Genomic DNA, 13,124 nt, shown 5'->3' with positions numbered 1-13,124 from the left:
ACAACTAGGTTCCCAATTCTGCCTCCCCAACCACACCATGATGGTGGGGCCTATGTGTCCACCAACCCTTTTCCGAGGGTCAATGCTGCTTCACCTTACACCTTTCTCACACCTTTAGAGTTGTTTTCCTTCAGACCAGACTCAGTTTATGCGCATTACATGCGCATTTGAAATGCTATTCCCCAAAAAGAGGCTACATTAAGCAAGACTGAACTTATTACCCTGGGAATAAGTAGCCTACAAATATACGTCTCTCCTAAGTTTGGCATCATTCTTGGTAGAGCCATACTCGCCGTTGATATCTTGTCACAAGCTCACTGCATGTGTTGATTAAAACTTAAATTCATATCTATCATCACTCCTAATTATTTGTTGGCCGGCTTTGAAGTGATGATGAGATTGTCATTCGAATGCACGCGTAATTTTGCTTCCATTGGTTATGAGGACCGTTTTCGATTTTTCCTTCTTAAGTGTCAGCCAAGAACTCTCTAAACTCTTTAACCAAGCCTCAACGGTGCTGATAGCCTTGCGTGTGTATAAGTCAGCCCCTTTTGGATGGTGCCCCATTACATCCAGTGCTACGTCGGTGTAAAAGGCCACCGTGGCTTTCTTTCAAAACGGAAGTTTAAGTTCATTATTCTAAACAATGTTCCACAGCAGTCCAATACGAAGCCTTGTAGAATATCCGCGAACAACAATCGTCGCCAGAGACTTTCGTCTAAGGTTCTAATTAGCTGAAGTAAATGCATTCCATACGTCCAGGGTCACCACCACGCACCCTCTGTAATTTTTTCTATATTGTCCAGAAGACATATGGGTCTGTGAAAAGATGGCTCATCTGGATGTTTACCGGGCTTAGACAGCAGTCCCAGCTTCTACCGCTTCCATATTCCAAAAAATATCCCTTCGGACATGCACACTTCAAACAATTTAGCAAAAATGTCCTGTCTGGTTTGCAAGCCGAGCTCCAGGATCTTATTTGGTGTCCCGTCCACGTCCCGAGCTTTGTGGTCGCCTATTCTGCTGCAGACCTGTAATAGCTCATCTTTAGTGACTACGAAAATTGTCGTCACATCCTGAGGTCCTCAGAACTTATTAGTGTGCCTGCTTTGGGGAAATAATTCCTGGATGATTTTCAACAAGAGGGTAGGACACGTGGTTTGTGGAGATGAACGGCTTCTGAATCGTCCCGCCACAATTCTACGAGTGCTCCTTCAGGAGTTTGCTCCCTCGTCGTACTCCGCTTCGTCTGATCGAACTTACCTACGAGCCGTTTGTTTGGGTCTGTGGTAAGCCGATCTAAGGCTGTTCACTTCAATATTCCGTCAATGATTGTGGAATCTGCATCGCGTAGGCATGGACGCATCATATGCTTCGGCGATTCATTTACATTCACATGGATACGCCGTGGAGGCGCCTTCCTTAATAGGCTGGTCTAACCACACCTCTATGAAGATCTGCTAATACAGAGCGTTTGCAGACCAGTCTGACGTCTTTCTCAGTATTGGACGTTCTAGCTTCCTACCGTATGACTCTTCCTATATTTTAAGTATTGCTTGGTGATTACCTCTGAATGCGAATGTAGTTGTCGCTGACGAGCCAGGACTTCGCTTATGTTCGCTGCTGATCGCCGGAGCCGAGCTCTCAAATTTTAATTCTTCAGCGAATATCATTTGGTCCCAGAAGCCAGTGTTTTTATAAATTTGTTCTTTTGTAAAGAATAGATTGACTTATTTTGCCAACAATAAAATTTTCTTCTTGCTATTCTACCATTAGGCATTCGATGAATGTTTTCGCCACTATAAAATTTTTCCAATTCATCTAGCCATTTGGGAAGTCGATAGTACAGAGTTCTTCTCACTTAAATGTGCCAGATGAAATAAGCATTGAACCAATGTATTTTTTCAAAATTCAATCTTTCCTTTGGTATCCACAATCAATCCAGATTTGTGGGTTTGATATTTCCTAAAAAGGTTATTATGTAGTCTCTTAATCGATTAATATAAAGTGAATATTCTAAGTCTCTTCTTCGAATTAGGTATAGTCGCACCTCCAGTACATAAGCATGTTTCCAATGTAACAGAAAAAATCGCTTCAATGATACAACTGCTATTATCACTAATCGCTATCACGACAAAACTCATAAAATCCGGACATACATTCAGTGCAGATAGATAGGTTTATTATCTAATCAACCACTTTTTGCATGCAATGGTGTCAGTTAGCTGATTTTCACACTGCGTAGTGTCCCTCGTCAAATATGAAACACCATTCCAACTTCCATTGTTCTGTAGTACAACTCTCATGGGGATAATTTTCACAGTTGATGTAACAGCGATTCCCTTCACGTAATATCTTCGTTGCGACTGGTCCTTTGTGATAAATGGCAGTCTTCATAAATTGTACGTTAATGACCAAGAGAAATGATTTTTGTCACAGAATTTCGTATGATGTACAATGATTAATGATTCCGGGAAACAGCTGATTAAAGGAGAACATTTTTGTTAGTTTTGCTGCTGATTGGCCATTTTCTATGCGAGTATATTATTTAAATTTTAGTACGATCTTTCTCTTCTTTTCTTTGTCCCCTTGACAAGCGGGGTCGACTCCTCATGATGGGTTTGCCATTTTGTTCTATCAAAGGCCTGATTTGGATGCAGTCGCAAGACTGTCAAATTCTTCTTCTTCTGGTCGGCCTTTTGGTCGCTTATCATCGGCTTCGATGTTCAGACCAATCCTGTCAAGTGAATTCTTAGTTAATTAGCCTTCTCGCAATTTTTCCACAATCGATATGGGGTCGCACCATATTGATCGCGGATATCCTCATTTCGAATGTGATCAAGGCGTGTTACGGCAATAGTCCAACGCGATATTTCCATCTCTATTAACGGGAGACTCCGTTCATTATCTTTTCTAGTCAACCAACACTCAGAGCGACAGGGCTGACACTCCTGCAGTAAATTTTAGATTTGAGACGTCGATCACAAAGAACACCAGTTGTGGAACGTTACTTCATCCAGGTTGTACTAATGCATCAAGCAATTTCATAACGCATATCGCTCAGTACTGGGCACATCACTGCCATTGACAGTGATTGTGCCCGTTTCAAGGGGATGGGTCGAACAAAATTATGTTCTATTCTATTATATCGTCGTATTGCATGAGGGGATCATTCTATTGTTGGACAAGTTGTTCAAGTTCATCCGCTAGGAAAACATAATCTGCATGAAGCAGTGTATAGGGCGCTGGACGTTGAATGTTCCATGTGACAGTATACATAACGCGAACGAAGGGGAGTGGTGAGAGGACGCTTTCTTGATGAACACCGACAGAGACACGAAGCGGTTTTGATACACCCGTCACACTACGCATTTTACTTTTCGTATCGTTGTATCAATTTAATCCAGCTCACGAATCCTTCTGTGACTAGGTGTTGCCGTAGAGCACACCAGATGAGTTCATCTGGCACATGGTCAAACACTTTCTCTAGATCCAGAAATGCAATGTAAAGAGGGCGATGTTTCTCCATGAGTAACTGCGCGTATTATGTATTGCGTCAGTAGTTCTGCAGTTTTTGACAAACTTGGCTTGACTCCCGGTTGTTTAGACGAATACGGCTGTCAAGAATGCGTTCAAAAATCTTCATGGTATGGGACGGTAACCGGACCCGATGGTAATTTGAACATTCTGCTGGACTACCTTTCATTTTCCATATTGGAACTGAGGTAGGCTTCTGCCAGTCATCAACACAGTTGTCATCAACGCAACGGAAGTGTTCGACATCCTGTGTACCCTACTGTCGGCTTTTAATAAGTTTATCTCTCTCACCATCCTGGTATCCAGTTTACCGTAGACATTTTTTTAATGGACCGCTCCAATAACAGCAGCCGCTCTCTTTGCTTCCTTGTTGGTATTCTTGTAAATTTGCCAATCGATGAGCGTTTTATTGTCTAGAAACTTGTTTATTTTCATGGACCTTCATTTGAACATCGTCATTTTTACCTTACCTGGCTAGGTAACCACGAAGATTTAATAGGCCGCTTTGTGGATTGATTCTTTAACTTGGTTCGGCGATTTTTTCACATTCGTAATGGTTGGTAGTTGCGTGAGTGCTTTACTGAGAATAGTACGTTGCCTCAAACCATCCTCTTGTATCTGGGCTTAGGACCAGCGTGCTATATAATAAATAACATGGCGGAGACGTCTTATTAGAACCCAAATAGGGAACAAAACAGTTTGAAAAAAAAAGACTGCAATGAAGGTCCCCTTGATAAAAGTCTTTAAAATGAGTACCTGTCGTAAAAGCACACTAGGGGCCTCCTTGGGCACAGATTTATCTGGGATCCACAATCGGAGCCCCACACTGAATAGCACAGCGGTACTAGTTAATGCTGAATTCATGCTCAGCATCCTTACTAGTTGGTGGTAGGCTTATATGACAGCTCTGCAGAGCAATGGGTCTAGGACCGCACTCTCGATTTACAAAGCACAAAATAAGTTCCGGTTGTAACAGGGTCGTAACAATAGGCTCGATAAAGCTTCTATATCCAGTGGGATTTCTTCGGGAGGATATGCTCCGTGAGGCTTCGTGACAACAGCCACTTCACTCCTTTACAAATTTGGGGCTTATCATTCCGTACGTGAGAAGGAAAATTCAATTTTCGTTACTTAATGGAAATGAGCCGTACAAATTAGGGACTGGACGAAACCGCAAGCCATGCATTTTTTCTTAAATTACTGCTAATACAAATCTAGTAGTAGAAAGTGTTCCCCGTTCCTCTATTAAATGAATGGCAGCGTCAGGACTCTCAGAATTGCTAAACAAAATTTATTGAAGAATTATGTTTTCTGTAAATTGTAACATATGGCAATTTGCTTCGCCGTGCAGATTGGTATTGTAATATATTTTATGCTTATGTGTATGTAACTAGCACGTATTGTCCGACTGTTTCTATATTTTCACTAACAGGTCAAACCTAAATTCGCTTAAAAATCAGGTCCGTTTGCCTGTCTCTATTTTTTGTCCGCAGGTGGAAATCTTGCAAAGGCACTGGTACACATGCGCCAGCGTGTAGGATTTTTACCCACTAAAATCACCGCCTAACTCCTGCTCTATTCCCTGCTGCAAAGTATTACGTCGCAGGGTCGCAGATCATGGTTGTAGCCTCCCCTTCGCCCAACTGCATTGGCAACCGCGCCTTTCTCGTCTTCTGTTTGAGATTTCATTTGCTACTGTTCCTTCCAATGTCACCTTTAAACGCTTCCTTTCCTGTCTTCTCGGATCTACGCCAATGGAAGAAGACATGTTGCAGGTCCTCCGGAATAGCGTTGCAGCTGGGATAATTTAGTCACCTGTCCAGTTTAAACCTATTGAGGTCCTGTGGGAAACTGCGTGAGATCATAATTAATCACAGTAAGTAAACTGTTCCGCTCAAAGCGTCTCACCATAGGGTCAAAGCTCTTACTGTACAAGACTATGATCGTGACAGTCCTCATGTATTCCTCGGAGACTTGGGTTCTTAGCAAGAAAAATTGCGAACTCTTGGCGACGTTCGAGAGAAGAATCCTCCGAAGAATTTTTGGCCCCCTACATGAGGATGGACGATTCCGTAGCCTACATAACGACGAAATCTATGAGTGATACCATGACCGTCCGGTTGTGGATAAAATCCGGCTCAATAGGTTACGGTGAGCGGGTCACTTAATTCGTATGGATGAGGATGATCTCACCCGGAAAGTCTATAAGGGCAATATTTATGGTAGAAAAGAAGACGAGGCAGACCCTGCCTAAGATGGAGGGATAGCGTAGGCCAGGACGCCAGTCAACTTTTAGGGATATCGAATTGGTGGACCTCGGTGCAAAATCGGGATGTCTGGAGTTCCTTATTAAGGCAGACCTAGACCGATTTAACAACCAACTTAAAGGTTTTGTTTGGTATATCGTCGAGGCAATGCCCGTTGTTATCTCCGGTGCTTCTTTCGTTATTACTGGAGGTATTACAGCCCCATCTAAAGGTGTCTGTTGACTGTAATCGCTCGTGCTCCTCTGAGCAATTTCCAGCAGGAGATTGGGACACGTAATTTGCGGAGCTACCTAACCTTTGTATCTCCCCTTTGTATCTCATTATAACCTCGCAGGCGCTTTCTCGTGGATATATTCGCCTTCGCGCCGAGTTATTTGAAGCAGTCCCTCTTGCTTGGTCGTATAGTTAGCTTGACGTTTCTTCCAACTTCCTTGTAAACACGCTGCTTAACTTCCTGATCAGTCCTACCCATTACTCTCTGGACCGTTCGTCTGGTCGGATAACACGCCGACCGAAGATCAGAAAATTCACTATTCCACCTGGAATTAGGTCTTCTGCTTGAGAAAGTATGTCGTTTCGGCATAGATGAGTCGCATAGCGCCGCGATACATTTCGTGGCATGGAGCACTCTCTCCAAAGACGTGCTTGGTATAGCATACTGTTCCATCCAAACATCTATGACTGTTTGCTCGTCAATTGCTTTCGCAGACCAAACTGACGTTTCCCTCATTTTTAGATTAGTAGTTCTTCAACTGCTTGACTTGCTTTCGACGTCAAAGACGATTGCCTGGTGCTCACTGTGGATGTAGTTTTCAATGACGTTCCAGGACATATCGCGAGCTAGTGAAAGACTAACAAAAGTCAAATCCACAACCGAATCCTACCCCCTTTCCGGTAAGTAATAACCTTAACATCGTTGTGCAAAATGATGTCTAACTGAGCGAAAGCTTGCCAGAGACAACGTCTTCTTGCATTTGCCAATGAACTTCCCCATTCTGTGGCCCATGGATTGAAGTCGCCGGTGATGACTTTTGGTCTCCGTCCTTCTGCAAGGGCAATCTGTCCAACATCTTCTGAATTCAGCCAACGTCAAGTTTGTAGGAGCATAGCAACTATAGTTGTATATCACGTCTATTTTTGCCCATACGAACCCTTTTGTGTGTGTGGCCTCATATACTCCTGTTTGTCTGGGTCCTCGCATATCCACAAAGCCGCCTCACCTGTAGGATTGGCTACCCACAGATTATTGTTAGGGTTTCTATAGGGTTCACTTATTATAGCCACTTGTACTTTCGATTCGTCGGCAAGAAATTTGGTGGAAAGGTGGAACTATGAACCCCCATGCATGTGGGGAATTATATTGTTGTACATTGAACTCAAGGGGGCGAAGGTCCCCATATATCTAAAAGAGGGATGCAACATTTTTTTTCACCGAGTATAGTCATATGGGGTATCAAATGAAAGGTCTCGACTAGTACTTTTCGAAGCGAGCATTAGTTTTTGCCGTTTTCCTGTATCCCATTCCACTTGAGAACGCAACAAATATGAAAACCAACTAAATCGTTGCTGTTGGCTTTTTGTGCACTACTACAAGCTTAATTACCTATTCCTGGAAATGCATTCAAATATCACATCAAGCTAAATATTGGATTTAGTATCCCAATATGCTGTCCTCTTTGATAAGGTATTGATTATTTAACTCAACTTCATCAAATGTAGGACTGTTCAGAATGTAGTGTAATCCCAAATGACATAACCATCGGAACACAATCAATATACTACATATAGATCCCATTTGTATGTTTAGGGATAATTGAAATAATAACCCCGGACTCAGTGGTGTCAATATCAGCACCTACATGATTTATGTTGAATGACAAAAAGCATATTTTGATTTATGATAATCGTCGGGATTAATGTAAACCGTTACGAAAGAGGGCATTAATGATGACCAATGATAATATTTGAACATCATCAAGTGATATAATCAATGGACTTTTGTTGTTTGAGGAGGGGTGTTCGCATATTGTATTGTATGAAATTACTTGAACAACGTATGTAACTGAAGAGTTCCCTTGTTGTTTCCTATGAGATTTGTAAAAGGAAACAAAACACAAACAAATGCTGCCATTATGAAGCATATAAGAAACCGACCGCACAATTCATCGAACTACCAGCAAATTGGTTAAATATAGAGGCGACCAAGCCTTCGCCAAAACTTGTCTCGAGACACTTTGGCCGCATAGTCATCATCATCAACGGCGCAACAACTGGTATCCGGTCGAGGCCGGCTTTAGTAAGAAACTCCAGACACCCCGGCTTGCGTCGACGTTCACTAATTCGATATCCCTAAAAGCTGTCTGGCATCCTGACAGACAGGATCTGCCTCGTCTTCTTTTTCTACCACAGATATTGTCCTTCTAGACTTTTCGGCATCGATCGCTCTCATCATACGGATTAGGTGACCCGCCCACCGCAACCAATGAGCCGGATTTTATCCACATCCAGACGGTCGTGGTATCGCTCATAGATTTCGTCGTCATGTATGCCATGGAATCGTCCATCCTCATGTAGGGGGTCAAAAATTCTGTGAAATTCTTGCTCCTTCTTCCCAGGAGTACATAAGGACTGGCAAGATCATAGTCTCGTACAGTAAGAGCATTTGATCCTACGGTGAGACGTTTCAAACGAAACAGTTTTTGTAAACTGAGATAGGCTCTGCAGGCTACCGTGCGCGGTACTCACCAACGTGATACCCCTACAATTGCTACACTGTTTGATACCCTTTTTTTAGGTACGGGACAGGTAATGCCTCGTTGCCAGTCGTCAGGCATTGATTCGATCTTCCCCACCTTGAGCATCAGTTGATGAACCGCATGGTGTAATTTAATTTAATATTTAACCAACTCCTCTATGATTCCATCGGCTCCTGGCGACTTATGGTTTTTAAACCGATGAATTGCACGGACTGTTTCTCCTACACTTGGTGGTAGCAGTGTCTGTCCGTTGTCTTAAGTTGGCGGAGCTTCCAATATTTTAGTTGTTGAGAAGTTCATCAAAATACTCATCCCATCACTTCAATGTGCCCATTCCGTCTGATTTCCCTCTTTGTCTCGTCAGGATGAGCATCGAGGTGTATAAGGCTTCATCCAGCTGACTTGTTGGTATAACTTCCACGCTTGCTGCGGTTGCTTCCTATACTTTTCGGGTTCACAGACCTGTTGGTTCTCCCAAGCTTCCCTTTTCCATCTATGAAGTTGCTTTTCCGCTAGACGAAGTTCGTGATAAGTCTCTGCTCGTGCCCGCGTTCTTTAAGAACGCAACATTACTCAGTATGGAGCATTCTTCCGTTCCCTTGCTAGCTTGCATTCATCGTCGAATCAGCCGTTTCGACTTTTCTTGCTGATAGGACCAAATATGTTTGCGGCCGTATCAATGATAACGCTGTTCAGGCAGTTGTGAGGATCATTTGTTAATGCTTTATCTTCAGGACATCTGTTAGCTGTTCACTCTCACCTGCTCTGACAAGCTGTTGGCGGTGTTGTAATTGAAGTCCAGAGTACTAAGCCAACGAGGTAGTGATCTGAGTCTATATTGGCCCCCCTATATGTTCTGACATTCATCAAGGTTGAGAAGTATCGGCGTTCAATCCACACGTGGTCAACCTGGTACTTCCAACAACCATTTCGTGCGATACTGCTAACTAAGCAATCCACAGCTATGAGAGCCAACGTATCGCCTGAATACGGGCTCCCTCCCTACTTGAATGTTATGTACAAGTATAATTTTGATATCATACTTGGGACAGGCTTCGATGGTTCACTTAACTGCCTCGTAGAAGGTATCCTTCTCCGATTCTGCAGTCTACTCTGTAGGGGCGTGGATGTTAATGAAACTTATATTTCTAGATTTGCCTCGCAAAGGCAGAGTCCATAGCCTTTTGCTTATGTTTTCAAAGCCGATAACAGCAATTTTCATTTTCTGGCTGACTAGGAAAGCTACTCCGAGCACATTGTTTACTGGATGGCCACTATAATGTATGGTGTAGTGGCTCTTCTCCAAGAAACCGATCCCTGTTCAGTGCATTTCTTGCAGCGCCGTTACATCAGCCTTATATGGGATAGGGTATCGGCTAGCTACTGAGCAGCATTCGGTATGTCGGCATCGTTATTCCGTTTTCGTTGCCGGGCTCGTCATTTTAAAACCATCCTGTCTAAGGCTGTAGTGTTGTCAGCCTTACCCAACCCTCAACCTGGAGGAGCAGTTGGTACAATTTGTCCCGTTTTCACGCGCGGGATACTCACCTTCATTTTTCTCGGTCTGAAGTTTTTCATTAAAAAAGAACTGCCAGCGATCACTACGTAAAGGTGGAGATAGAGTTTTGTAGTAGAGCTGTTGGTATTGGCTCAGCAGGCGTTTCTTAGGTTGTATAATCCATCGTAGCTACTAATCTACGTTTCGCCCTGGGATCTATACTACCCTTTGGCCGCCTAATATTACTTCGAACAAAGAACTTCGTCCGTACTTAGGTTAGTTACCTGAGGGCCAGTTGATCAGAAGCCGGTGTTAAGCAGAGGTGACATTTCCCAAACAAATAAAAATAATGTTATAAGGTCTCCACCGCAAGTTTCAAACTTCGTTACCAGGACAAAATCTGTTGGAAAATCTGAAAAATAATATTTCTAAATAATCATCAGGCCTGAGGAGACTCAGAAGTCGTAGATGCGTAATTCCTTTTGATCACATATCAGTGGAATAAGCCGTCCTTGTCATTAATGTGGTGGTCCTGCAGCATGCCGTCAATCGTAGTCAATCATCTGAAAATGATCAGGATTTGAGATGTGTGGATGCAAACCACACTTTCACCTTTTAATCATCGGCATACGTGCCTCCTACATTGTATTTTAGTGTACCGTTACGGTCTTGAATGAAGTGCTCTAACATACTTCAAGGCCCTGATCCAATATGGATTGTTGTGCCAACGATTATTATTATTATTATTATATGTGCCAGGTATCAATAGGCGTGTTGATAAAAAGATGGAAATGAAAGTGTATAGGTGACACTTTAAGAACTTTTTTACTGACCGGGAAAATGTTGTATACTTGAAATTTCCTTTCTTAATGTAATCCTGCTATTCTTGTGGGTCATCATCATCTACCTTAATCTACCTTAATCTACCTTAAAATAAGTCTACCTTAATAAGGAACTCCAGACATCCCGGTTTTGCGCTGAGGTCCCTAAAAGCTGTCCGGCGTCCTGACCTACGCCATCGCTCCATCTCAGGCAAGGTCTACCTCGTCTTCTTTTTCTACCATAGATATTGCCCTTCTAGACTTTCCGAGCTGGATCATCATCATCCATACGGATTAAGTGATCTGCCCACCGTAACCTATTCAGCCGGACTTTATCCACAACCGGACGGTCATGGTATCGCTCATAGATTTCGTCATTGTGTAGGCTACGGAATCGTCCATCCTCATGTAAGGGGCCAAAAATTCTTCGGAGGATTCTTCTCTCGAACGCGGCCAACAGTTCGCAATTTTTCTTGCTAAGAACCCCGATGTCGATATCGTCAGCATAGGCCAGTAGTTGGGTAGACTTAAAGAGGATCGTACCCCTTGCATCTACATCAGCATCACGGATCACTTTCTACAGGGTCAGGTTAAAGAGGACGCATGATAGAGCGAGTGTGATCCTGTTGCTTTTATTAGGCGTCGCGGATTGGTCAGGGTTAGCTTAGTTTGTCTTATCGATTTCGTCGGGATACCGAATTCTCTCATGGCCGTGTACAGTTTTACCCTGGCTATAGTATCATAGGCGGCTTTAAAGTCGATGAATAGATGGTGTAACTAATGTCCACCTTCCAACTCTTGTGGATCATACTTTTAGAACATGTTGAGTGAAAGTTACAGGAGTAATAGATACTAGTAGTTCATATAGAATTAGATGGTTTCAACTTGTTAGCTGAATGATCGCCTCGGTAAAAAGTTGCATAAAAGTTGGAGAAAGATGGCTGAACCAATACTGAATCAATTCAATTGTGTTGCTAAATGCAATTGAGAGGTAGCAGTAGCGGCACCTAAATGCTTATCCAGTTAGTGCCACGGTTCAGGTATTTAATTTCTTAGAATTCGAGATTGTAATTTCGCTTAATCATATATTTCATTCAAACAATTAACAACTAATTCCATAAAAAATTGTTTTCTCTAATTTCAGATTTTAGCGATGACATTCTTAACAGCACCTGCAGCTCTTATCGGAGTTTGGGCCTATGGTTTCTGGCATTGCAAACAAAAACGTGCATTTTTAGAAGCCAAGAAAAGCTTAGAAGTTAAAATGGTTATGGAGGAGCAATCCGCCGAACAGGTAAGCTGCTGGTTTTTATTGAATACTCGAAAAGTCGTCAAAATTAAATGTTGATTGTATTTCGTGTAGTAATGCCTGTCTTTCCCATAATTCATTCCTACTGCGATAATTGAACACGAAATTCGCTTGCTTTTAATTTATCTCATTCGTTTCAAAACTCAAAAATATATGACCTAGTTGACATTAAAATAACAAGAGCCTCCTCCAACAATTTTTAAACAATTTCCAATTAAAGTGACATATGCTAAACCAAATCTTGAAGTTAATTTACCTTTCATGAAGACTCCACAAGCGTTTCAGCTCGTATTTCCTTTGAGTTTTCCCATGCATGTCTTCAGGCATTGTTTTAAGATAATTTAACACATGGCAGACATATTTCAAATTCCTTCGGAATTTTACAGGAGCAAGGCTCTTCAGAAAATGCCATTGTTTCCCGAAAACCTCTCATGTCACTCTCCCCAGTCTTTAGAAACTAACATTTCGTTAAGAAGCTCAGGAAGCTATGAGGTATGAAATTGTGTTTTGCTGGAGGACTATAGTTAGGTGGGTTCAAATTGTGGCACCCAAGCAGTTTGAATATACTAGTTTGGAAATAGTGGTGGAATGTTGTGAATACATGAATAAATTTTCCCATATAATCTTCTAATTTTCAAGACATTTGGGTAACTTTTAAATTTTTTTTCCCAAATACGTACAAGTACTGTTTGGGAAACACATTTTTAATCGGTTTGTCATCAAATGGAGAAAATGCACCTTTCGTGATATGTGTTAAATTCCACAAAGTCGATGGGATCGATTCTTTTTCCCTTCCAATTTGCTCCTTGAAATTGGCATCCCTCTTCATATATCACTGTTAGTGAAGAATCCCACTGGGCATGTATCTAAAATTTAATAATTTTCTCTAATTATTTCCTCTTTGAAGCGACAGTAGGGTATAGAAATTTGGTGACT

At 42.2% G+C, this 13,124-nt stretch overlaps 1 protein-coding gene across 1 annotated transcript in view; it reads left to right on the top strand.

The window, feature by feature from the left end:
- Positions 1-13,124, top strand: part of LOC119652956 (adenylate cyclase type 3) — a 327,645-nt gene that overhangs the window by 112,855 nt on the left and 201,666 nt on the right. Inside the window, exon 5 of the mRNA XM_038057352.1 lies at positions 12,024-12,173. Coding sequence (XP_037913280.1) covers positions 12,024-12,173 — 150 coding nt within the window. The remainder of the gene's footprint in view (positions 1-12,023; positions 12,174-13,124) is intronic.

Source organism: Hermetia illucens, chromosome 3, assembly GCF_905115235.1.
Source record: "Hermetia illucens chromosome 3, iHerIll2.2.curated.20191125, whole genome shotgun sequence".
Classification (NCBI taxonomy): Eukaryota; Metazoa; Arthropoda; class Insecta; order Diptera; family Stratiomyidae; genus Hermetia; species Hermetia illucens.
This window is presented reverse-complemented; position numbering and strand designations above follow the sequence as displayed.